The sequence below is a fragment of the Xyrauchen texanus genome, chromosome 46, assembly GCF_025860055.1.
Source record: "Xyrauchen texanus isolate HMW12.3.18 chromosome 46, RBS_HiC_50CHRs, whole genome shotgun sequence".
Classification (NCBI taxonomy): Eukaryota; Metazoa; Chordata; class Actinopteri; order Cypriniformes; family Catostomidae; genus Xyrauchen; species Xyrauchen texanus.
This window is the reverse complement of record NC_068321.1, coordinates 18,333,356-18,360,925: the sequence shown is the minus strand read 5'-3', so window position 1 is coordinate 18,360,925 and position 27,570 is coordinate 18,333,356. Positions and strand designations below refer to the sequence as shown.

Below are 27,570 nucleotides of genomic sequence, written 5' to 3'. Positions count from 1 at the left end.
TGCTTTTAGGTGAACTTGCTCAAGTGCTTATTCCATTGTCATAGATACATGTATGATACCTGTTTGTCGCCTCTGCCTTGTTATCAGTTTGATGCATGTATTGACTCGCTTAAAGACACAATGAATGATTTTCTCCTTTTGATTTTATGATAAATAAATTAGCAATGGATTCTAATTCAAACTGAATGGAAATCGGCCAAATAAGTAGTCAGATCATTATTCTTAGTTGGCATAGTTCATACCAAAATACGAATTCTATCATCTTTTACTCGCCTTTATGTTGTTCCAAACACATATTACTTTCTTAAGTGGATCCTTGTGACACAAACAGAGGTATTTGGCAGAATGTTACCATTCACCTTCATTACATATCTTTTCCTTACTATGAAAGTGAATGGTGACTGTTTTACTAACGTTTTGCTTAACATCACCTTTGGTATACCACTGAAAATAGTGGGTTATGGATCTACATATGAGACAGAATTCTTATCAATGGGTGAACTATCCCTTTAAATAGCTAACATACAATGATATATAGTACAGTATAAAAACTGGTCCATGATGGATGGAGGTCTGAATGTATTAAGTTGCAGACAACAAGAGGTATTTGGAACGAGATCACTTTGCTCAAATACCACACAGGTATAAATACATTATGAAAAAATAATATTTCCCAGCTATTGAGCCCGTTCTAACAGGCCAGGATATTAATGACCTTGTTGCTCTGTGACATCGCCACAGTGTCCCCTTCAAAGCAGATTATGTTGCCTTGACAACCATGCATCATTCCTCAGGAGTCAGCTCTCTGCCTTTTGAGTTCTGAGCTATTTGAAATTTTCAATAAGACTTAATATAATAGTTTAAGTCTGTGAAGTAAGTAAATTTTGTGGTCACCGGATAAGACCATTTTATCAATATGACAACTGTAGTTTTTATGGGGTTATTAACACTTCAAAACTTGAAGATCTCAATTGATTTTGGAATGCATTTCAGGTTATTTCAGGCTAACTTTTGAGCCATTGTTCACGGCCTGTACAATTTGTACATTTTACTTTACTTTAGATCTTGAAAGTCTAATCAGTTCTAAAGACATAGTAAAGATACTAGGTGCACTAAAATGGCACAGGCTGCAATCCCATTTGCTGATATGAATGAAGACAATGTACCAAGTGTAAATGAAACTCTAGCTCTTTGTTAAAGCTCCCATGGATAGTTCAGTTTGAGCAGTTCAGCACCCATTCAGTGGCCAGGCTTGATTTCCAGGCCATCGACTGGATATAAGGCACCATCTAAAAGATGGCAAGTCCTCTTGTCCTTCAGGGAAAGATTGCCATTTCGATTTCAAAAATGCATTTGCTTGAATTTCAACTTTTTATCACATAGTCTTAAGATTTCTTGGTCATGCTGCCTGATGCCCATTTTGTCTAAATGTAGACTTCTGTGCCTTCAAAGGTTAAACAAAGGTTAAAAAGTTTAAGGAATATGCCAGGTTCAAGTTAAGTGAATTAACTGAATTATTCATGGAAAGTGATACATTAAATTCCTTCTCATGAGCCGATTGGCCTCAGTCAATTTTAGCTCAGTCGAGAGCATTTGTGGCATAATGTTGTTAACCACAAAAATAATTTCAACTTGCCCCTCCTTTTCTTTGTAGAAAGCCAAATTGAGGTTACAGTGAGCCACTTACAATGGAAGTGAATGGGGACATTTTGGGGAAGTTTTCAAGGCAGAAATGTGAAGCATATATTTGTATAAAATATCTTACATTATCTCATGTACTTTCTTAGCTGTAAAGATGTTTAAATAGTTGTTTTATCAGACGTTTTAGGGTTTACTGCGTTACATCATCATAGCAACAAAGTTGTAAAATTGGATATAACTTTACGCAGAAAAGGTAAGCAAGCCATTTTATAACACTAAAATCATTTTAACAGGCATTTACTTTTGAACAGTGAGAATATTAACATTTACGGATTAGCCCCTTTATCTTCCATTGTTAGTGTTATACTGTAACCCAGATTTTTGCATTTTTAAAGAAAAGTAGGGACCAGCTTTAGCACATTAGCCAAACTAATTTCAGCACTTATATCTCAAATAATATACATATTCATACAGCGTGGGGTCACATGTGTAAGGTGCTGTCTCCACAGACATTTAACTAGTTGCCAAGTTTTCCTTTATTTACAATTGTTTTGTAAGGTCAGCAATGTGGCCATATAACTTAGCCCCTTTTGCTACATTAGGCAAGCCGCAACCATTGAGTGCAAGATGAAGTGTCCAACATTCCACACTCCGTTTTTTCGGTTGAAGAAGTACATCATCCGGGTACTCGTAGTAGATTTCTTTTAGCTGCATTTTAGGTGTAAACATGCTACTGGCACTACTTGCACTACAAAATGACATAGAATAGTGCAGAAGTGGGACTCACCTTTAGTGTCACAAAGATGTAATTTCTTTCATGACAACCACAGGCAGTTAAACCGCTCATCTCAATAGACCGCAATAGTCTGATTCCAGAAGTAAAAATGTTATTATTTTATTCCATGGACAAACTGATTTCCTACAATAACTTCTAAACCTTTAAAGACAGACCTACCTTGAGCTCTGAGGTTGTTCATCAATGGTATATCCTGTTGGAGCCATCCATCGATGTTATTTCAACTTCCTTTTTTAAAAAATGTGTTAGACAGTGTTATTACCGGTGACCAACTGCCTCGGAGCGACTGTGCGCTCACATGATGCACTGTGAATGATGTAGTCGAGCCTGTCTCTCTTCACCCTTGAACTACTTATCTATTTGTACATATTTTAATATTTTGCAATAAACTTAAAATATATTGTTTCTATACTTATAATCAACAACCTAAAATCAATAGCTTTATATATTCCCATAGATTTTTATTCAATTACATCGTTCGCAATGCTTCATGGATTGTAGTTCATGACCTCGTTAAAGATAGCAAATACACAGCCTTGTACCTTTGTCTTTTTGTCAAATTTTTTTTATACTTTTTTGCCTCAAAACAAAGTTTGTGATGTGATTTACCTTGGAGCTGGTTGGTTTGGTTCATGGATTACAACTCTTTTATGGAGGATTTTATGAAAAGTCTATAGGAAAAAAATAATGGGGAAAATACTGACGGAACTCAGACGTCTGAATAAGTGGGTGGACAGTATGTTTAGGTAATGGTTCTATGTTGGCCTAATGAGTAGTTTTCCAGATGACCCTCGGCCTCTCGCACATAAGAAGGAAAAAATACATAAAAGACATGCATTTTCAATCAATTGTCCATCAAAAATTAGGACATTTGGCAGGCCATTTGATAATTATTTACTGAGTGCATCAACCACAACTGAATATCTTTAACCAACATATTAGCTTCTAAGAATTTGTGTTAAGGCTGCAGTAAATTTCCAATATGAACATAGATTTGTAGTGCAAACAAATGTTGATTAATCTGACTTTTACTTGTACACATTGCAATTTTTGTATGTTTTGTATTGCTCCTTTAGGAAAAAATTACCAATGAATTCTCTTAAACCTCTCAGTACAAGTGACCTTAAATCCACTGAGGTGCAAAACTTTTAGGACCAAGTGCAAGGAACCTTCAAGCAACAGATTTCAATAGTCAATAACTGAAAGGTTTTAGTAACAATATATTATGTAACTATGACGTATTTGGACAAGATGCCTATCAAAGAGAGATAAATAATTTGTCGCCAATGAATTGCAGCACACGTTTACATTTAATGGACAATTAAAATTATTTTTAGTCGCGCGCTCATCAAAGGCCAATGCTTGCGCACACACATGCATACATTCTTCCCCTCTCTCTTTCGCGCGCTCTCTTCCTCTGTGGCACTGTAAATCTCTCTCTCTCTCTCTCTCTCTCTCTCTCTCTCCTCCCTCCCTCCCTCCCTCACTCTCTCTCTCTCTCTCTCTCTCTCTCTCTCTCTCTCTCTCTCATTCCTCCAAGATTACCGCTCATGTTTTCCTCTGGTGAATTTCATCCTTCATCAGGCGGTTATGTCTCGCGCTTACGACACGCTATCACGCCGGCGACCGGGCCCTGCATTTCTTAACCGGTGTCACAGCTCCTTCTTCGACAGATAAAGTCGGCTTTGCGTTTTTCAACGGTTACAACTCTCGTCATATCGCAAAAATGATGAATTCCGCTCAGCCGATTCCTGTCAGAATGAAGCATCACTCCGCGCGCGCGGCTGTGGCGATGATGAGGATGACAGGCTGTAATAACGGTCGTTATACGCGGAATTTTCTCCACAGCGACTGCGTTATCAACGAAAAGACGGTCGTGCTGCAGAAGAAGGATAACGAGGGATTCGGTTTCGTGCTGCGAGGGGCGAAAGGTATGGAAAAAAAGACGGACCCCTCGTCTCCATCGTCATCTCCGACGCTGTTCTTCACTTCATGTTTCACACCCTGAGAGAACTGAACAGTGTTGGTCGTTCATTTCTCCCTATTTCTTGTCCCTCCCTCCTGTTGTCTTTTTTTAACCCACCTCACGTCATTTTTGTTTATTTCAACCACTGACACGTCATCCCTCACACTTGATTTCATGTGTCTGCATGGCTCGAGCTGCATGAATTGCATCCATGTCAAGAACTTCTGAATTGGTGCAAGTTCAAACTCCTTTTGTGCATCTCTCGGTGTCAGCTGTTCCATTACTTGGCTTGCAATGAATTTAAGTGGTTTTGTAAAAAAATTGAATGTAAACAGCCCCCACCGACTCTCTGCTCCATGTGCTTGGCTTGTGTTTGTCACTTGGGGCATTCAGCGCCAGAGGACTGCATTAGGGCACTGGCACTTTGGCTGGAGGGCTTTCTGACAGTCCGCTGCAGTCCACTTTAAGTGTCTCAAGACACTAAATATATGTTTTATAGCTCTTTTAAATTATGCAAATGCATTAAAGATACTTATATAGACTATGACAAATCTTTATGCAATGCAGTGACTCACAGAACTACAGCAAGAATTAGTTTGCACTAGGCCCTCATTCACAACTGCAATGCTTCTACAATCAGTGCTTGGAGTTTAGAGTGTTAGTTGAGAGTGCTGCACTGTGGCTGCTCTCTGCATCAGCTTTTGCGATGCCCTCTGTTCTGTCAGGCTCCAGACCAGTGCTTCTCCCCACACTGTCAGTGGTGACATCCATGCATGCATTTTCTCTGGTTATATAAACGTCCCAACTCCTGCATTCATTTTTGATTTGGTTGGATGGACGCATTGCAGCTTGCATCATGTATCGTCAGACCAGATGCTCTTGTTTAGCCTCATTCATTATCAACTGTGTTACCAAGGCACTCCTCGACATCACTTATTTTCATAAGAATTTTACTTTTCACACCATTTGAGCATCATATATATTAAAACAGAATCTACTGTGTGTGCTCGTCATCTAAGAGCATGCTGTTGTCAGTTTGTCTTGACTAATATCAAGCTTAATCCTGGATTTGAGAAACACTGTATTTCAGATGTTTCGTCTTGAATGGAAATATAATGCAGTCCAGGATTAGTTTTAAAAGAATAAATACCCAAAAATGAGAATTCTCATTATATGCTCACCCTTATGTTGTTCCAAACCTGTTTTACTTTCTTTGTTCCGTGGAACTCACAATGTGAATTTTTGAAGAAAATCTTTTCAAATATTGTCCATTTACTGAATGTGAATTAGGGCTGTGGCTGTCAAGCAATAAAATGAAAAAAAAAAAAAAAAGAAAATCATCATAAAAGTGGTCCATACAACTCATGCATTGTATTCCAAGTCTTCTGATGCCGACTTATATTTTGGTCGGTTCTTTGCACAAATCTGTTGCATGACTAAGAGGACTTGGAATATAGCGCATGAGGATCACAGTCCTCATTCAAAATGTATTAAATGCAAAAATGGCTAGTATATGGCTAGTATATTATAAATGGCTAGTATATAATAAAAAAAAAATCACCTTTTGTGTTCTGCAGAAGAGAGAAATCATGCAGGTTTCAAGCAACATTGAGTGTGTGTTAATTATAACAGAATTTTCAGTTTTGGGTAAACTATGCCTTTAACCTGGGCCCTAAAACCTAGCCCTGCATTTTTTTTTTTTTTTATAATCTCTCTCCTTGGTTCTGTCTTATCTGGCTCGGCATGGACCTTTAGCTGACACCCCCATTGAGGAGTTTACCCCGACCCCAGCCTTTCCGGCTTTGCAGTATCTGGAGTCCGTGGATGAAGGTGGAGTGGCATGGAAAGCTGGTTTGAGAACTGGAGACTTCCTCATCGAGGTAAGCATACGATTGGGTTTCCACAAGCTTACAGTTTCTTGAAAGGTAGATGCTTATTTTTGCCGCAGTTCTGAGACCAACTTTACAGTTTGGTGAAGGGATTAAGAGGTCTGCTGCAGAGAGTGATGTCTGAACTTCATCTTGAGCTGAGTTGCTGAATCATTCACACATTAGTGCAAACAGGAGAATGTTTATGCACAATCTGAGCTTGTGAATATGAGGAAAGGTCATGGTGACATGACAGAGAGAGAGAAAAGATTAGAGAGGCAGGAGATGAGCACTCCTGGAAAAAGCTGTGAAGGCATAGAGCAAAGGGACAGGTCCTGTGCAAAATCTCAGTTTCCTGATGTCTTGTGAACTCCTTTGAGCCGTTGGTCTGAGTTACATTTAAACTTCTAACCTTTGCACAGGCAGTCTTGCTTATCTTTTTTTAATCTCACTTTTAATGAAAAAGGTTCTAAGCTTGACACTTTGTATTCATTGAAAATGTCAGGCCAGAGATACCCATCAGTCTGGTCTGGTCTGTAGAAGTCCGGTCTGAATTTGATACAGTTGTCTGAGAGTGATTTTGCATTTATTGGATATTGTAAATTTTTAATGTCTCAGAAGTACTTTGGATCTGTAACCTGTCAAGACAAAAAAAAAAGCAGCAAAGACAGACAAGAGGTATCATGATAAGGGCTTACATTGACTATTTCAATATATAGGATTAACATCCTGTTACCTTTACCAGATTGCTTTGGGGAAAACTAAGGTATTATATTAAGGGGCAGTTCACCAAACAAATGTAAGCTATGTCATCATTTACTCACCTTTGTGTTATTCCAAACCCCTTATTAGGAACTAATAGCCTCTGTACCCATTCACTTTCATTCCATGGAAGAAAGTAAGTAATTTTAGTTTATGACATGACGTTGGGTGAATTTTTGGGTGAACTAACTCTTTAAATGCACTTATTAGGGCTCTACAAATCCCAAAGTTCCAAAATAGAGCTTATATGCAGTAGTTGCGATAGAAAAGATCTTTATCCATCACTCTGACGAACTGAATTGTAAAAATGTTGTCGTCGTCTTTTTTTATCTGCCATACTTTTTCGTTTTATTAGTACTAGGGCATTCAGGACTGTAGCATTCCATTGTAATGGTATACACATGACTGTGGATATATAATAGAATTTTGACTTTCCAAGAAAGTGTGGTGAAAGTTCTACCTCTCAATCAACCGCTGTGCTAAAACAAGATTTTTTAACTTTGCCGGTTACGTGCGGCTTTAAAAGGAAATTACCATCCAATCTGAAAATTTGAAAAAGTACATACACACATGCACAAATTCACTGAACTTATCAGTGTGTCTGATATCAACACAAAGTGACACAGATGAGAAGCCCGCACATCTGAAGCTTATTAACACAGGTAACACATGTATATTGGCAACTGTCTGGTAAATGTTTAGATTTCACTTACTGGTGATTGTGTAGTATAGTGGTGGAGTGTTCCGTAGCAAGAGCATTTCACTGCTTGTTGAGAGTATAAGTTGTTCCATGTAATGCATGTCCAAAGATACTTTATTTAACCAAGATGTCCCTTGAGATTAAATCTCTTTTTTGAGGGAGACCTGGCCAAGGTAAATACAAGGTAAAAAAGATATTAAGATCAACACAACAAAAACAGACATAAGATACAAATAAGACACATTAATAAAAATAATGGACTACAATTACAGAATCCAACTTTTGCATAGCAATTGCACTTTTCAGTCATACAATATTTTTTTTTTTATCAAAGATTTGAATTCACCCAAGGTAACAAAGTGATTAAGATGCAATGTCTTCTTGAGGGAATTCCATGACCAAGGCACAAAATAAGAAAAAGCTGTTTTACCAAGATCAGAGCAAATCCTGGGTACCCTGTAGTGTAGTCATCTAGAGGAGCAAGAATCATAACAGCTATTGATAAGTGACAGAAGAATGCACAAATTAGGAGGTAGTTTTCCCTGTATGGCTTTATAAATAAAAAAAATACCAGTGATGCTGTCTCCTTAAGCTTAATGAAGGCCAAGAGACCAAATTATAAAGTACACAATGATGTGTGCTAGAGAATGAATTGCTTATAAAACAAAGAGAACAATGATACGCTGAGTCTAGACAGCGAAGAATAGAGGAAGCAGCATGCATGTAAATAATATCTCCATTATCTAGAACACTTAAGAATGCAGCCTGTACAAGCTTTTACCTTGCTGCTAAATTAAGGCTGGCCCTATTTCGATAATAAAAACCCGGCCTAACCTTCAGCTTCTTCACTAGGTGTTCTGTATGCACTCTAATAGAGAGCCTGTCGTCCACCCAGATACCCAAGTACTTATAAGTTGATACTTTTTCAATTGAAGTATAAATGCCAACAATATCTAGAGGTCTGGGAGTGTGCTCTGGAAAAGATCCTTCATTTGGTTTTCTTAGCATTAACTAGCAGCTTAAGTTTGTACAATGAAACGTGTATGTGACAGGGCGGAGGGTGGGGCCGGGTAGTGGTTATACACACCGGTCCCTTATCAGGCTAATTAAGCCTCAGAGAGGGATAAAGGCCGACTGCGGAAGGTGGTGCGACGAGAGAGATATAGTTTACAGTCAGGGCCACTGCCAGTGGCGGAGGAGTCCCCTACCAGCCGCTGAAACGCGGCGGGGTCTGAGACAGCCGAGCAGGTAGGGGCTCGCTGCCGACCGCCTGGAGTGGGAGAACTGCTGCCAGGGGTGGGGGAGACCCCTTCTGTTCCCCGAGAACGCGGCGGGGCATTCCGTCCGCCAGGGTCTGGAGGACTGCCTCCGATCTGCCCGGGGAGGTACGGCTGTCATCCGTTAGAGGGTGGAGGAGTGGCCGAGGACCAAGCTACGGCATATCGGAGAACTGGCTAGTAAGTGTTTGTTTTTTGTTTTTTCATCTCTCTCTCCTCTCTCTCTCACTGCTTCTCCGCATTGGCCTTTTCCCTCTCTTTTAAATTTTACAGTGTTTTTTTTAGGGTGTGTACTACACTGTTACAGGAAGTACCGCCCTATTTTAATTATTTCTGTTTCCCTCCCCTTGTCCCCTCCCTCATCCAGGTAGACGGGGATGACCTGCCGGCAGACGGGGCGGAAGGCACGCCCCTCCCCAGGGAAAGGGGGGGGGGATGTATGTCATGCTGGGGGCTCCCCAGCCTGAGAGAACGAGGGAGGAATGTGACAGGGTGGAGGGTGTGGCCGGGTCGTGATTATACACACACGGTCCCATATCAGGCTAATTAAGCCTCTGAGAGGCATAAAGGCCGACTGTGGAAGGTGGTGCGACGAGAGAGAGATCGTTTACGGTCAGCTGACCATCATGTGTGTGTTTGTGTCTTTTTGTTTAGTTCTTCATTAAACTATTATTTATATTGTCAAGCCGGTTCTCGCCTCCTCCTTTCCCCTATTCCATTTACAGTGTAGCTTTTGAAAAGCAAGCTGAAGATCAACAACAGCCTTGTTCAGAGAAGAGGCAACCGAGTAGACTATCGGATCGTCTGCATAAAGATGCACTTTAGCTGTAGACATGTCCCTCCCAATGTTGTTTATAAAAATAGAAAATAAAACATGGGCTAAAATTGAACCTTGGGGGACTTCCTTAGATAATTCCAAAAAGCTTGACAGTGACAACAGCTTGTATCATTTTTATAAAATTATTTCATGACATATAAATTGATAGAATGTGAAATTTGTACCTTTTTAAAAAGCTAAAATTTGATTTAAATCATAAAGCAAAATCTTAAAAATTACAATAAACTATATTGCGTGAATATATATGAAGAGGCCCTCTCTCTCAGTTTAGTTACATTATGCTTACATGTCATCAAAAGTCTGCGTAGACAATGACGATTCTTTCTCCAACATGATCGTAAAGGATTGTATTAATCTGGTGACTGTTTAATCATTTGAGCAATCGGCTCAGCAATAAAATCAGCTGAAAGCTTTAGAAGATAAGGATCCAAATTGTCGGGTCCAGGTGACTTTTTTGGATCAATAGCCTTCAAAACTTTACAGATCTCCACACTAGAATGAGATCCACACAACCGATTTGTCATTAAATAATGTCTCTTTTAATACACTTTCTATTCTCTAGAGTCAGTTTTTGATCAGAAACAACAAAAAAGAAACATTTAATTGTAATCATGCATAGGACAGATGAGATAAAGCTAATCGAGTCCTTGTTAACATGCGCTCATTTACAAACTCTCTTTAAAGAAAAGCCATCTTTCTTAAAGAGACAGTACCCATTTTTAACACGTGTTTAACAAATCAATGTAAATACCTGTAAATAGTACAAATGATCTTAATAAACAATAAACATGTATCAAAAAATTATATATACAGTATATTATATTTATTCATTGAATACATGGATTTATACATTTTTAAAAGCAAAAATGTTACCAAAAATGATGAAAAACTAATAAAGTATAATTAGTAAAACGTATATTCTCGTAATATACCTATTTTGTAGGTCCACCGTATAATTAACAGCATTACCTGGCATAGAATTTCTTTCATTATTTATGCAAAAGGATATTGTAACTGACATATACCCATATGAATGCATATCAAATCGAATCAAAATCAGATTTTAATTGAATCGAGAGCTTGTGAATCGGAATCGAATTGGGACATCTGTAACAATATCCACCCCAACTTGAAATCCCAACACAGGTAGTCAAAAGAATCACATATTACCAGGTTTAAATGGCTATGGAGCCTATGTTTGAACAAATCTGTAAATGACAGAATTTTCTGTTAATGCTATCCCTGCTCATTTGCTAAACACCCCCTTCCTCCTTCAGTTCTGGTTGAATTGACACTTCAGCAAAGACTGACCATAGGACACTTCCTCTCATCATCAGCAAAATAAGTTCATTTTCATGCAAAATTCAAGAGAGCACTTACTTTGTGTTAAACCACACAGAGCAGATCCAAGATCTCTGCTGTGCATGGAAGGTCCGATAAGGGAGGAAAGCGATTGGCTCTCATGAGCAGCTTAGATTTTATGAATTATTAGCTCCTTAAAATAATCCAAGAATCAAATGTATCTAAGCCAGAAAGTCTCTGATAGAGCAGCAGTAGCTGCATTTTCATTATGTAATTTTACAGGAAATTCATTCTGCATTCTCAAAGTACTGGACTCCATGATAAAACAAAAAAAGATTTTGTATCCAATTGGTACTTCCTCAGTATGTACTGAATAAAAATACAATATAGGTGTATATGTAAGGGATAATTTACATTCAGCAGTTCATAATGCAAATAAACCCCAAATGAGTGGTCAGGACCTTGACTAGGTGTCTTGTATCACCCTGAAGGGGCTTATTTTGGGATAATGACCGGCTGGCAGTAGATTATCCCGCTTATTACACGGCTACTTACCAAGTTAATAATTAAATGTACATGAAATGATGATTTGAGTTCAAATTATATTATGTGAGGAGAAAGAGACCGTGAAACAGCTGATTTCAACCTCTGGTTTGCATTGGAGTTCTGTGGTGTTTACAGTGTGAAAATTACCGTCTGATTTTTCATTATCCAGCTTATTATAAGACTTCCAAATAAATAATTAAATGGACATTTAATATTTTTTTTTTCCCAGTTGAAATATTTTTATTAGCTTACTTGTTGAGATATCAGGGTGATATGAGAAGTAGGAAAGGGAGACTGGTGAAATATCTTTGGCTGTGTGGTCATTATTCAGAAATATCAGACCGCTGGGAGGAGCAATTGACCATTTAGAATCGAGTATTGTGGAGAACCATGAAATAATAAACAATAAGCCATGAGATGCAGTGTGTTACTGTGATTTTACCATTGGAAAGAGCTATTCTTACCCCCTTAACCATGGTAAAATCACTGTAACTCACAGCCTTTCATGGCTTATTGGTTTTATAAAATGTTGAAAACTGCAGGATGATTAAAGGTACCAATGTTCAAATAGTTAATTTTAAATAGATGAATATATTAAAAATAATAATCAGAATGAATTGTTCCTATGCCAAGTACTATAGTTCATTAGTTTAACTGCAGCAACTTTCCACTCTAATATGTTTTTGTTCTCTCATCCACACTGGTACAGTGCTTTCCTCCACGAAAGGCTGAGAAATGCTCTCTTGTATTACATACTTTGGAAAATGATGACATTAAAGGTGCACTCAGTAACTTTTTTGTTTGTTACAGTGATATCTTTCGGTGTGGATGCAACATCATTCAAAATCAATTGATGTGTCTCAATCAGCTCCCTAGATCAGTAGTCAGGGCACTGATCAGGGAGTTGGCCATTTCTAGGGCTGTCCCAATTGCAAAATTGTTCCAGTGCACTGAAATGCTCGCTCCCTAAAAATTCTTAGAATGCATCATAAAAACCAGGTTAGCATCGTTGCTCACTATGTTCCTGTGATAAGGAGGAGGGTGGGGCCGAGCTGTGAATACGCACGCCCGGCCCCCAATTGGGCTAATTAGTCGAGGAGAGGGATAAGTGCAGTGGAACGCAGCAGTTCAAGAGAGAGAGAGAGAGCCACCTGCAGCTGCCATGTGTGCGTTTATGTTTTTGTGTCTTTTTGTTTAAGTTCCTATTCAAATACTAATTTGATTATTTAGCCGGTTCCCACCTCCTCCTTTCCCATTTTAACCTTGCTATAGTTCCCTTATGGCAAACGTCGTCATGTCTTCTGAAGTCTTTTAAGTCCTTAGAAGATGAGCACAAGTGTAAAACTTTTAAGTAAAAATATTATTTTCTCTTTAAAAGAGATTGTTTTTTGTAATGTCTTTCTTCCATTATTACCATGAAAAGGAAACAATCTTTTAATTATTATAGTTGGTAGAATTTATATAATTTTTCATTTAAGTAATTAATTATTCATAATAACACTATGTTTGAATATCAACAGCAAAAATGCAGGACAGTGTCATTTATACTGCGATGTCTGTGATTAATACCAGCTATGTTTTAATGTGCAAGCTTGTAATCATGTTGCAGGCGATTGAGTCATAAGTGTCCCATTGTTCAGTGGATAAACACCCTTGCCAGTGCCCGAATTAGTGTTCATGATATACTGATTCACAACATAGGGAGATAGGAAGCTGTTTGAGACGCACTGTATCATTTTCAGTTACAAATGCCATTGTAGAAATTCACCAATCTCAGTCAGCCATGATTGATTTAATCCATGAGTTAAAGTGTCCAAAAATAGAGCAGTTACTGAGATTAAACAAGTAGTATTTGGCTGGCCATGTGATCCTAACATGACAACCCCCATGAGGGGACCCTCTCCATGTAGAATAAAATGGTTTTAGTAAGGTAACTGATGTGACTAGAGTCTTCATCTAATGTGAGTGGTCATGATATTATATAGCTGTTTCAAGATTACAATTAATTTCTATAGGAGTAAAACTACTTTAATAGTGCACCTTTAAGAAACAGAAAAATGGTTTTCGGTAACGGGATGCCATGCAAGGAGCAGATGTGTAGACGATGAGCTCTGCACACTATGCTAGTTAAAATTTTTTTTTGTGTTTTAATCCGGTGAGATTTGATACACCCTGCTACATATTTGTTCTTTGAAGTCAATATGTCAAAAAATTTAAAATTCTTGGGCTCTGGAGATATTAAAAGACACTTACGTGCTCAAGCTGAAACCACTGATGGGCCTGCAGACCAGGGACTCAGTTTGGAGAAATTCAGCATCAACTGTTCAACATGTATGTGATGCTGATGAAAGTTGTTGCTGACTTAGAAGATCTCGCTGTAATACGTCGACTGATTACGGAAAAGGAAACAGTTGGTTTCCAACTCCAACAGGAGAAATGGATCAATTATCTGGAGTCATCATCAGAGGGAATTATCTGATAATCCGCTGGTGACCAAAGTTGATTTGGAACACATTCTTGAAAAACTTGAAGATCTTGAGAATAGGAGATGCAGGAATAACTGGAATTGTTGGAATTCTTGAGCATGAGGAGGGCAGACGAGCTCTTCCCAAATCTGCTCAACATAACAGGCCATAAGCTGGAATCTCACAGGGTTCTGGCTCATAGATCAGCTGAGGGAGACTGGCCAAATTACTGAGATCATCTGATAAAGATCTTGTGTTATGTGAGGCAAGGTGCAAATTAAAGCTTTCTTGGAAGAATCACAACATTTTCTTGTTCCCAGATTTAGCGAATTCGACAATAGAGAAACGTAATCGATTCAAGGAATGCAAGAATCTTTTACATCAATGGAAGATCACTTTTGCACTGATGTTCCCAGCCAAACTGAGTATAAATACTAAGGAAGGCCGCAAAGTAATCTATGCCCCAAGCAAGCACTGTCCTTCATAAAAACATTGGAGTGAGTAAGCCATTTGGTGTTTTTCATGTGAGTGGATTGACTGGCTGTACATACTCTTGGCTGTCTGAGGAAGCTGGGCGGCATTTTTGTTTCTTTTTGTGTTGGCTCCGCCTAGCGGCTGGAGTTTGTTTTGTGGAATAACACTTCTTCCAGAAACTTTTGCATTGAGGGAAGATTGCTTTTACACTGAAGTTCCCGGCCAATGATAAGGATGACCGCAAAATATCTACATGCCTACAACAAGCAATGTCTTTTATAAAGTTGATGGATTGAGGAAATCATGGTGTGATTCTTATGTGGCCTCTGAGTCAACTTGACTCGTTAAATATACACTTGACTGTCCGAGGAACCAGGACGCTTGTTTTGTTTATTTTTGAGCTGGTTCCGCCTAGCGGCTAGAGTTTGTTCCGTGGAGGAACATACCTTCGGGACAGCTGTGGATTAATCTGCTTGTTCTTGCTTATGCCTTCTATTGGCTTGTTATACAAAATATTTTCTGTTATGTAATTTTGCCTCACAAAATTTGTATAGAAGAACCGGACTTGAGCATAGTAAAGTTGCTCTCGTAGGCGTGCATGGACTCTTTGAGTTTAGAGGGATTGACGCTGTTTGGCACTGTCGTGTGCTGGGTTAATGCATACGTTTTTCTTTTTTCTGTTTGTTTTGTTCGGGGGAGGTTTGGGTTTTATTGTTGCACTAATGTTGAAATGTGGTCTTTATAATTTTGTTTTTGACACACAATTTATTTTTTCTATTATATCAAAATCTTAAATGTTAACATGAGTGGATTATCTCTCTCCACATGGAGTGGGTTGGGGCACCCCATAAAGAGGAGAAAGAGGAAGGTTATTTATTTTCTTAAATGTAAGAAATATGATATAGTGTTTCTTAAAGAAACTCATCTTTCCCCGCAGGAATCTGAAAAATTTGTGAATAAATGGGGTGGACATGTTTTCTTTAGTGCTGACTCAAGTAAAATCAGGGGAGTCATTATATTGATAGAAGTACATCTGCAATTCAAATTTCTCAAACAAATTAATGATAAATTAGGAAGAGTCATTATTGTTTTAACTGAAATTCAGGGGCAAAGGTTGATTTTGGCTAATTCTGATGATCAGGGCTTTTTTATAGATCTTCAAGGGATGTTGCAAAACGTGTGCACCCCTCATGATATAATATTGTGAGGAGACTTTAATCTATTGATGGAATCTAAGAATCTTGGTCTTACAGATATTTGGAGACTTTTGAACCCATCTTGTAGGGACTATAAATTATTTTCATCAGTCCATAAGATTTATTCTAGAATATATATATTTTTTTATATGTAAGTCCCTCATTTCATCTGTTGTGGATTGCTCAATTTGAAACATCTTAGTCTCAGATTATGCCCTTGTGAGTTTAGAGATGTTGCTACATTCTGAGTTAAAGAAATCATATAGATGGTGCTTTAATGTATCCCTTGTGCAAAATCCTGATTTCCAACAAATGTTAAAGACTAAAATCAGTGTTTATATGGAGACCAACTGGTCCTCAGTATCTTCTGTGGGCGTGGCTTGGGCGGCACTTAAGGCGTTTCTTAGGGGTCAGATCATACAGTATGCCTCATTCACCAAAAAATCCAAAGCACAAGAACTTGTGGAGCTGGAAGGGAATATTAAAAGGACAGAGGCAGAGCTGAAGGGCCGAATGTCATCTGATAGCCTTAGAGAATTGACCCGATTAAAATACAGATATAATACTATTTTGTCATGGAAAGTGGAGTTTTGGTTATTCAGGGCAAGACAGTCATACTTTGAGTAGGGGTACAAAGCAGGGAAGCTTTTGACTAGATATTTAATGCAGAGAGAGTCTTTTTCTACCATTCCCTCAGTGAAATCTGCTAGTGGTGATATTTTTACCTCGGCCATTGATATTAATAATGCCTTGAAAGAGTTCTATCTTGATATATTTCCACATCTTCATCTACTGATGATGATATTAGAAAATTTGTTGTACAATTAGATCTCCCTAAACTGAGCAAAATTCAAGCTCCTCCTTGATTCTGAGATAACCTTGGAGGGGCTTGATGAGGTAATAAAGGCTTTACCTACGGGTCAGATGGTTTTGCCACTGAATTTATTAGATCTTATGCTACAGAATTGGCTCCACATTAGTTAGATGTTTATACGGAACCATTAAAGAATGGAAAGCTTCCACCAACCATGACACAAGCCCGGATCAGTCTGATTCTTAAAAAGGACAAAGATCCAAGCACGTGTAAAAGTTACCGTCCAATTCCCTGATCCTGCTAGATGTAAACATTTTGTCAAAAATGTTGGCTTACTGATTAAGTAAAGTTATGACATCTCTTATACATATAGGTGGAGATTATTCGGGCCATAGCTCTTCTGATAACATTAGGCATTTCATCAATATCATGTGGTCAGTGGCGAATGATCAGACTCCGTTCGCTGCCATCTCACTTGATGCCGAAATGCATTTGCATTTGATATAGAAGCATGGGATTATCTTTTTTAAATTTTGGAAACGTATGGGTTCGGAAGTACATTTATTGGTTGGATTAATTTATAACCCTACTTTATAGACACTAGGGCTGTAACTAATGATTATTTTGATAATCAATTAATCTAACAATTATTAGAACGATTATTCGACTATTCTGCAATTATTGCAACGATTAATCATTAGCTCTTAAACGATTATTCAGCTTGTGCCCCGACTTAAAATGTTGTACTAAACATGCTTACTAACAATAAAGAGGACAAAATCATCTTTTAAAAATACCTCTAAATGACATTCACTGAATTAAAAGGAAAACAAATACTTTTTAAGTTTAATTCAGTAAAGAATTTCACTGCACAAAATCCTATTGTTATCAAGTGTTTTCTATTTAAAAATTTCTAAAAATCCTTAAAACAAGATATATTTACTTGAGAAGCAACATATAAGATATTTAGACTTCCTTTAAGAGAATGTATCTTAAACACAGTGTAAGTTTTGTATATACGTATAATTATTTCACTTGGATATACTTCTGCGAGAAAGACAAAATATACTTATATTCAAGATCTATTCTCTATAAGCAAGTCTAAATATCTTATATGCTGCTTCTCAGGTGAATGCATCTATTCTTTAGATATTTTAAAATATTTCTATTTTTAATATTATATTCAACATTCTCAGATAAAAAAAATTTATTCTGCAGTTTTGTTCCTGAAATAAATATACATTGTTTTAACTTAGTTTTAGATATTTCTATTGGAAAACAAGCCAAAACAAATCAGTTATTTGTTCCAGTGTATAATGGGGTGAAGACTGCCTCTCTCACTATTCTGCTCACTCTCCTCTCTCTTAGTAATAAAGCTGCGTATTGCCAATTTTCTTCACGATAAGAAATGCACAGTGACATTTATTATGATTCAATAATTCCTGAGCCAATACATTTTAATCTAACTTTAGCAAGTGCGGGCTCGAGGGACAAGCGTCCCCACGACAGAATACGCATCAGCCGGGTGCAGTTTCCATCTCTCCCCCTTACATTCGCTCAACTCATAGAAGAGGCGCTGACTGCACAGAGAAATGCCAGAGTCGGAGTTTGTAGTTAATTACATGACCTGCTCCTGTATTATTTTAACTTTTATAAAGCTATAATGCATTAAAACTGCATTTAAGATGTAACACCAGGGTGTTTCCTTTAAAGAGCTCCGGCTCCACAATGAGAGTGCTTCTGTATTTAGTTATTTGGTATTTTTGTATAATTCCCTTGTACTTTGCGATCTACATAAGCTGAAGCTATTTGGAAAGTTTAGAGTGCATCTGGACTGTGAGCTGTGTAATTCTTCCTCTCAATCAGGTGCGAACTGCATTGCTGCTCTCGCACGTCATCCTTAGAGGTTAATGTGTTCTCATGTTAAGTTAAATGAGATCAAACGACTATTTGACAATTAAAAATTTTGTCGACAATGTTTTATTTTCGACGTTGTTTATAACGTTGACTAATCGTTTCAGCCCTAATAGACACCCTTTAACAGTGGTACAAACAAATGGATTAATTTCAGATTATTTTACTCTGGATAGGGGCACTTGGCAGGGTTGCCCTCTTTCCCCATTATTGGTCTATCTTGCCTTGGAACCATTAGCAGCCACAATAAGAAAGGTGGATGATTTTCCAGGTGTGATGGCGGGAGATGTGACGCATAAGCTTCTGCTTTATGATGATATTTTATTATTTGTCTCTGACCCTACCAGATCTATGCCTTGTCTCCACAGAATAATTAATTCCTTTTCCAAGTTTTCAGGATACAAATTCAATTGGTTTAAATCCGAAGCTTTGGCTCTGACAGCGTATAGTCCAGTAATGGCCTTCCAGCCAGACGCCTTCCAGTGGCCCTAACAGGGCATTAAATATTTGGGTATTTTATTCTCAGCAAATATGTCTGATTTAGTTAGAGTTAACTTTGACCCTTAAATAAATAGGTTTTAGAGCGATGTGGACAGGTGGGCTTCATTACATTTATTGATGGAAGTTTAATGTTATTAAAATGAACTGTATTCCAAAATTCAACTACATGCTACAATCTCTCCCTATAGATGTCCCCCTCTCTTATTATTAAGCAATTTGATAGCATAGCAAAGTCCTTAATTTGGAATGGTAAACGTCCCAGACTACATTTCATCAAATTACAAAGGCCGACTGACAAAGGTGGGCAAGGCCTACCCAAGATTTTCTGCTGAACAGGAAGTTCTTACCCCTATTTTGCCATTGCAAAGCCTTTCTATCAATCTAACCAGAGAAGTTAAATCACACCCCGTTATTCGCATTTGCACTCGGTACTCGGAGTGTTATCTAAATGTTGCCTCGAGCTTATGGAACCTTAACTATGTATTACTAAGTCCCCGTTCTGCACGACAGACTGGATTATGAGGGGGTTAATACACTCTGTGACCTGTATGAGAGTAGAGTATTGAGATCTTTTGAACATTTTATTCAACATTTTGGGATTCCCAGATCTCAATTCTATAGATTTTTACAGCTGTGCCACCTGCTCTGCACTGTTTTTGTGAGTAGCACCCCCCCCTAAAGAGGCAGATACTTTGGAAGTGGTGATAACTGCCTTTGGAAGGTCATGAGGCATCAGTGTATTATTCCTGTTAATTCAGAGTCTGGGTGATGGAGATTCAACTTCTCTTAAGAGAGTATGGGAGAAACATTTAAATTTGGAATTGGAGGAGGGAGTGTGGGCTAGGATTCTATCTATATCTAGAGATGCAAGGGTGCATCTGATGTAATTTAAGATTTTACATAAATTCTATTGGACCCCCTCTAGATTGTATAGACTCTGTCTCAAAGACACACGCACCTGCTGGTGATGCCAATCAGAAGATGGAGACATAACCCATGTTTTTTGGGGGTGTGTAAAGATTCAAGATTTTTGGTTGAGGGTTCAGAATTTATTTGTGAGGTGTTGGCTGCTCAGGTTTCATTTTGCCCCAGGCTCTGTGTTTTAGGTGATGGAATAGTCATTGATGTAGGAGATGGGTTCATGAAGAGTTGGGTCCTGGCTGGTGTCATGATCAGAAGGCAAGTCATCCTTAGGGGATGGAAATCAGCTGGGGGGCCCTTGTTTTTGGAGTGGTGCGTGGAGTTGGGCAGGGTGACTGCTTTTGAGGGGATGGTTTGTAGAAGGCTGGGCAACACAGGATTATTTGATAAAAAATGGGGTAGGTATATGGATTTTGTGGAGAGCTCTTGGGTGGAGACGGTGGAGGGAGATGGGTAATATTTAATGTGCGTGTACGTTCTTATTGTTTTTAATTTTTTCTTATTTCTTTATTTTATTAATTTTTTTCTAAATACTGTCTGTTGATTTATTGTTTATATTGTGTGTTATTATTGGTTTGATGTCAGGCCACTGGGGGGTGTGTGTGTTTGTGTTGGGTGGGGGGTGGGGATTAGGGATGGGCATTCATCAATAATTTGTTTTTTGAATATTTAAGCTCATAAAATCAAATATTCTAATATTCTCTTATTTAAATAAAGGTAATTAATGAAAAAGAGACATTGTATAATTATATTTTTAGTCAAAAAGTTAGGTCACCATTAAAAAAAACAAGCTTATAATTATATTCAAAACAAGCTTATATCATGTGCTATGTTTTTATTTGTATTTTATATATATATATATATATATATATATATATATATATATATATATATATATAAACAAGAAACGCATGAAAACAAAAAAGAATAGAATGAAAGCATTTAAGCTCAAGCAAAGCGAAGAAAAAGAAACTGCTAATGATGTAGACTGACGCAGTTAACATACAGGACGACTATGAACACTCGGTATATAATAGTTATCATGTTTATATTGTATCTCATGTTTTTGTTGAGAAAAACAATCATATCCACTCAGTAAACTATAATCATTTATACACACCAATTTAAATGATGGAATGTCCCTTATAGGATCCCAGCTTTCTCACAGTAAGCCACATACTCACAAGAACCCACTTTTTGGTGGCCATTTAAACTTACGAGTGACAGACAAATGTTATCAACTTGTGTCCACTCTCAACAGCACCACCCAGTTTATTCTGTTATAACTGCCAGTTTTAGTTTGTGTGTTCAGGATTTAACATGCACCTTGTTGTATATATGGCCAGCAAAGAAAAACTTTGTGAAATTCTAATAGTATTTTTACTATTCGAATAATTATTGCAGAACGAATATTCGAATATTTGATTACTCATGCACATCCCTAGTGGGAATGTTCATTGGGAAGGGTTTAGGTTTATATAATGTGATTCCTTTTTTCCTGTTATGTTTATAGGATTTGTCATTAGAATCAATAAAAATAGTTAATTGCAACAAAAAAACTGAAAAGTGTGGACATGGCCTAATATAGAATGTATGTGTGTGTGTGTGTACACTATAGGTGTGTTTTTATAGTTTAATCAGAATTTAGAATCTATTTAGAGTATTCTAAACCCTAGTGGTGACTTTCACTCCAAAATCAATTTTAGTCAGACATGAACTGTGTATGTAAAAACGGCAAGGGTTAGAATAACAGGGAGAGAGCGAGTGTTTGTATACATAAATTCATTCATCGTCTCTTCCCCCCAAATACATAAGAAAGAATAAACACGTTTTAATCATCCAGTCAATAATATTGACCGTCAGTCCCTCAGGAGCCAAGCAAGCTTCACGGATCACATCAGGTTGAGGTATGGTGCCGCTTTGCTCTCTCACACCTTGGTGTATGAATGTGTTAGTGCCCAGGGAAGATCTAGTCTTATGGATTGAGCAAGGAAAAACTCTGGCAGAGAACTTGACCTAGTTTCTAGCCAAATTACATTACAATGATGGTGAATGCATGCAATATATTTTGTAGGTTGTAGATGTCCATTAATAAATATATATATATATATATAGGCTATATATATATATATATATATATATATATATATATATATATATATATATCAGGGCTCTCAATCGATTACAATTTATAATCAAATTAATTACATGAAAATCCCTCGTATAATCAATAATTACAACATATAATGATGAAATATTATGCATGAGTAAGCCCTCATATAACAATAATATACAAATATATATGATGAAATATATATATGCATAGTATATCTATATATAAATATATATATATATATATTCAGATAAATAAAATGCATTACATTCCTGTAGCAGAAGAGTTAATCATTGATAAGATACAAAAAGCAGCTTTAGAATACAATGTATTGTTTACTACTATAGTATTGAACATAAACCAGTCATTGGCATTCAGTTCACCACAATCCATTTCACAAGTGAATTTGTCAATCAGTTCGATGAGGGCTTGTTTAAGGACCCATCAATGTATACCTGTGTCAGACATGCTTGTGTAGCATCTTGGGTGCGTTGCATCATAAACATAACATTTTTAGGTCACTGTGTCAAGTTAAATATAGTTTAATACTTAGAACACATATCTTGAGATCTCTTAGTTCAAATCCGCTCCATCAAGTGTTTTGAATGCAAGAACGTAACGCATGTCTGTGTTGTTCTGTCTGCTGGATGGTTGTATTCTTCACTGTATAAACTGCGCGTTGCCACACAGCTGAAATTTCAATTACTGCCCTCTGGAGTAAACAGGTGGTACTACAAGCTTGCATTTCTCATGAATCTTCCTTAATTGCGTAAATTTTTTAACGTGTTATTTTTTATAAAATGAATCGCACTGAATTAACGCTAAACTGATATAATACTATATATGCCTATATATATATATATATATATATATATATATATATATATATATATATGTACAGGGTTGGGGAGTAACGTAATACATGTAACTGTAACGAACACAAGTTGAGACAGTCACAATTGCACAATGCCCGCCCCGTCTGGCGCGAGAGCCAGACGGGGCGAGTGCAGGTGAAACTAATAACAGAGAACATGAACGCTAACAAGGGGACTGTGGAGTTAAATAAGGGATGAAAGTAAAACTACGGAAGACCAAAATGGGCAAAGAAGAGGTAAGGGCAAAACGGGACAAGGTGAATGTTACATAGCCCCCCCTCAAGGGATCGGATACCAGACGATCCCAACGAACAAAACCCCAGAACAGAAAACCCACAAAAACCCAAAAACAAATTGAGGGCAGTCCAAGGGGCACAGAGGGTAGGCAGGAAGTCCAAGAGGGCAACGAGGGGCAGACAGGCAGTCCAAGGGGGCAACGAGGGGCAATAAGAAGGTCCACAAGGGCACAAAGGGAAATTAAACAGTCCACGGGGCCAATGGCAGTACAAGGCAAGGTCATGGGGAACATAGCGGAAAGGCGGGTGGCTGGGAGATCTGGGGAGCAGCCATAGGGCAGAGACAGGGTCAGGGGGCCTGGAAGGCGACTGTAGGACAGGGACTGGGTCCGGGGGCCTGGAAGGTGACCACAGGACAGGGACTAGACTAGGAGACCTGGGAGGTGGCCACGGGACAGGAATAGGGTCAGGAAGTCCGGGAAGAGGAACGGTTACTGGGGGCGGCGCCATGAAAGGCGGGCCGTGGAGGACTTGGGAGACGGAGTCCTGGAAGGTGGAGCCGTGGGAGACTCGGCAGGTGGGGCACTGAGAGACTGAGGAGGCGGCGCCGAGGAAGGCTCGGGGGGCTCAGGAGGCGGTGCCATAGGGGGCCCAAGAGACAGGGCAGAGGGAGGTGGTGCCGCCGGAGGCTCTAGAGGCGGAGACCTGGAAGGCTCTGGCGGCGGAGCCGATGGAGGCGGCACCGTAGGAGGCTCTAGAGGCGGGGGCCTGGAAGGCTCAGGAGGTGGAGCCAATGACGGTGGCGCCGTGGGAGACTCTAGAGGCGGAGGCCTGGAAGGCTCTGGAGGTGGAGCCGAAGGAGGCTTTAGGGGCAAAGACCTGGAAGGCTCTGGAGGCGGAGCCAAGGGAGGTGGCGCAGTGGGAGGTTTCTGAGGCGAAGACCTGGCAGGCTCTGTAGTCTCTGGGGGTAGAGCCGTAGGAGGCTCGGGAGGCGGAGCTCTAGAAGGCTCTGGAGTCTCTGGGAGCAGAGCCATAGGAGGCTCTGGAGGCGGAGCCGTAGGAGGCCAGAGAGGTGGAGCCATAGGAGGCTCGAGAGGCGGTGCCCTTGAAAGCTCTGGAGTCTCTGGGAGCAGAGCCGTAGGAGGCTCGGGAGGGGGAGCCGTAGGAGGCTCGGGAGGCGGAGCCGTAGGAGGCTCAAGAGGCAGAGCCATAGGAGGCTCGAGAGGCGGAGCCCTAGAAAGCTCTGGAGTCCCTTGGAGCAGAGCCGTAGGAGGCTCGGGAGGTGGAGCCGTAGGAGGCTCGGGAGGCGGAGCCGTGGGAGGCTCGGGCAGAAAGGCCGGGGAAGACTCGGGAGGCTCTGGAGGCAGAGCCCTGGAAGACTCGAGTGACTTGAGGAGCGGAGCCCTGGAAGGCTCGAGTGATTTGAGGGGCGGAGCCCTGGGGGGCTCGAGAGATTTGAGAGGGGGAGCCATGAAAGACTCGAGAGACGGAGCCTTGAGAGGCTCGGGAGGAGGAGGAGCCCTGGAAGACTCGAGAGATGGAGCCCTGAGAGGCTCGAGAGGAGGAGGAGCCCTGGAAGACTCGAGAGACGAAGCCCTGAGAGGCTTGAGAGGAGGAGGAGCCCTGAAAGACTCGAGAGACAAAGCCCTGAGAGGCTTGAGAGGGGGAGGAGCCCTGAAAGACTCGAGGGACGGAGCCCTGAGAGGCTCGAGAGGAGGAGGAGCCCTGAAAGACTCGAGAGACAAAGCCCTGAGAGGCTTGAGAGGAGGAGGAGCCTTGAAAGACTGGAGAGACGAAGCCCTGAGAGGCTTGAGAGGAGGAGGAGCCCTGAAAGACTCGAGAGACGAAGCCCTGAGAGGCTTGAGAGGGGGAGCCATGAAAGACTCGAGAGACGGAGCCTTGAGAGGCTCGGGAGGAGGAGGAGCCCTGGAGAGACCTCGAGAGGCTGAGAGCCCTGAGAGAGGCTCGAGAGAGGAGGAGGAGCCCTGGAAGACTCGAGAGACGGAGCCCTGAGAGGCTCGAGAGGAGGAGGAGCCCTGAAAGACTCGAGGGACGAAGCCCTGAGAGGCTTGAGAGGAGGAGGAGCCCTGAAAGACTCGAGAGACGAAGCCCTGAGAGGCTTGAGAGGAGGAGGAGCCCTGAAAGACTCGAGAGACGAAGCCCTGAGAGGCTTGAGAGGAGGAGGAGCCCTGAAAGACTCGGGAGACGGAGCCCTGAGAGGCTCGAGAGGAGGAGGAGCCCTGAAAGACTTGAGAGACGAGGCCCTGAGAGGCTTGAGAGGAGGAGGAGCCCTGAAAGACTCGAGAGACGGAGCCCTGATGGGCTCGAGAGGTTTGAGAGGCAGAGCCCTGGGAGGCTCGAGAGGAGGAGCCCTGGGAGGCTCGAGAGGCGGGGCCCTGGGAGGCCCGAGAGGCGGAGCCCTGGAGGACTCTGAGGGACGAGCAGAGGCTGGCAGAGCCATGGAAGACTCTGAGGGCCGAGCAGATGCTGGCAGAGCCGTGGAAGACTCTGAGGGCGGAGCAGAGGCCGGCAGAGCCGTGGAAGACTCTGAGGGCGGAGCAGAGGCCGGCAGAGCCGTGGAAGACTCTGAGGGCGGAGCAGAGGCCGGCAGAGCCGTGGAAGACTCTGAGGGTGCCTCTGTGGTCTTGAGCACAAGACGAGACTGGGGACAAGGTGCCCTCTTCATTCTCTTTCTCCTTCGGCCAACAGGGAGCGTGGCCATGGGGACGGTCGAGGTTACAGGCGCTGGCTCTGGGACGGTCGAGGCTACAGGCGCTGGCTCGCTGGCCTTGGTAGGCTTCGGGACTGGGGCCGTGACAGGCTTCGAGACTGGGGCTGTGGCAGGCTTCCAGATTGGGGCCATGGCAGGCTTCGAGACTGGGGCCGTGGCAGGCTTCGAGACTGGGGGCGTGGCAGGCTTCGAGACTAGGGCCGTGGCAGGCTTCGAGACTGGGGGCGTGGCAGGCTTCGAGACCGGGTCGTGGCGGGCTTCGAGACCGGGCCGTGGCAGGCTTCGAGACCGGGGCCGTGGCAGGCTTCGAGACTGGGGCCGTGGCGTGGAACTCTGGTTCAGTGTCTGCTTCTCCCACAGTAAATGAGGAACCAGCGAACAATAGGGCGAGGTCAATAAATTGAGCAAGGTTGAGGGAGCAGCGACCACCAGGCATGAACGATGAGGTTGACTCATTCAGTCCACATTGAAAAATGTCTTTCAGAGCCACCTCATCAAAGTTCACCTGGTTAGTCAGGGCACAAAAGTCAACCACATAAGCCTCCAAGGGTTGACTCTCCTGACGCAAAACCAAGAGTTGGGCCGCTGGGTCCATAATGTTAAGGGCACGGTTTAAAGTTCTAAAACCGCTGCCCTGCATAAAAAACCCTTAGCAAGCGTCCGAAGAGCCATCAAACCTCTCCGGGGGTGGAAAGCTTACGGCGCTTGCGGATACGTTGAGAGCATCAACGGGCTCAGGGACAGACACAGGCGGAACAGGGTGAAATGAATTGGAAATAGTACGTACCTGCTGCCCCTGGGCCGCAAGCGCTCGGTCATGCCTCCCAAACGTAGATCCTCACGCAGAACGTGCCGTGAAAATCCGCTCTAGTGAGCTGTGAAAATCCACCGGGGGATCCATTGTGACTGTTCTGTAAGGGTTGGTTATTATGTAACGAACACAAGTTGAGACAGTCACAATGTCGGGGTAAAACTGCTTTATTGAAAAAAGCAGGCAACAGTACAAAGGGCAAATCCAGAGAAGTGTAGTCAAGCGGAGCGTAAGGTCGAAGCCGGGAAATCAGTACATATCAAAAGGGGCAAGTCCACAGAAGAGTAGTCCAGGGGAGCGTTAGGTCGAAGCCGGGGAATCAGAGTATATCAAAGGGGCGAGACAAGCGAGAGGAAAAGACAGGGGATACTAGGGGAACACTAGAGCTGGCAAAGCGAAGGGGTAAACTAAACAATAACCAACAAGATTGAAGCGAAAGGGCAGCGTATATATAGGGGAAAACGAACAGTGCAGGTGAGACTAATAATCTAGTGATTGGAACGAGTGCGGGTGAAACTAATACTCTGATGATTGTGAGCGAGCGCGAGAGCCAGACGGGGCTGGTGCAGGTGAAACTAATAACAGAGAACATGAACGCTAACAAGGGGACTGTGGAGTTAAATAAGGGACGAAAGTAAAACTACGGAAGACCAAAAGGGACAAAATGGGCAAAGAAGAGTTTAGGGCAAAACGGGACAAGGTTAATGTTACAGTAACGGTAATACGTATTTAAAATACAACATATAAGTAACTGTATTCCACTATACAATTTATACATTACTAATTAAATAATTGGTAATTAGAATAGTTACATTCAAAAAGT

The 27,570-nt window shown here is 40.9% G+C and overlaps 1 protein-coding gene across 1 annotated transcript in view; it reads left to right on the top strand.

The window, feature by feature from the left end:
• The first annotated feature begins 4,014 nt into the window (after positions 1–4,014).
• LOC127638632 (SH3 and multiple ankyrin repeat domains protein 2-like) overlaps positions 4,015–27,570 on the top strand; it is a 55,939-nt gene continuing 32,383 nt past the window's right edge. The window contains exons 1-2 of the mRNA XM_052120241.1: positions 4,015–4,368; positions 6,159–6,283. Of these exons, the coding sequence (XP_051976201.1) occupies positions 4,164–4,368; positions 6,159–6,283 (330 nt within the window). The 5' untranslated portion in view covers positions 4,015–4,163. The remainder of the gene's footprint in view (positions 4,369–6,158; positions 6,284–27,570) is intronic.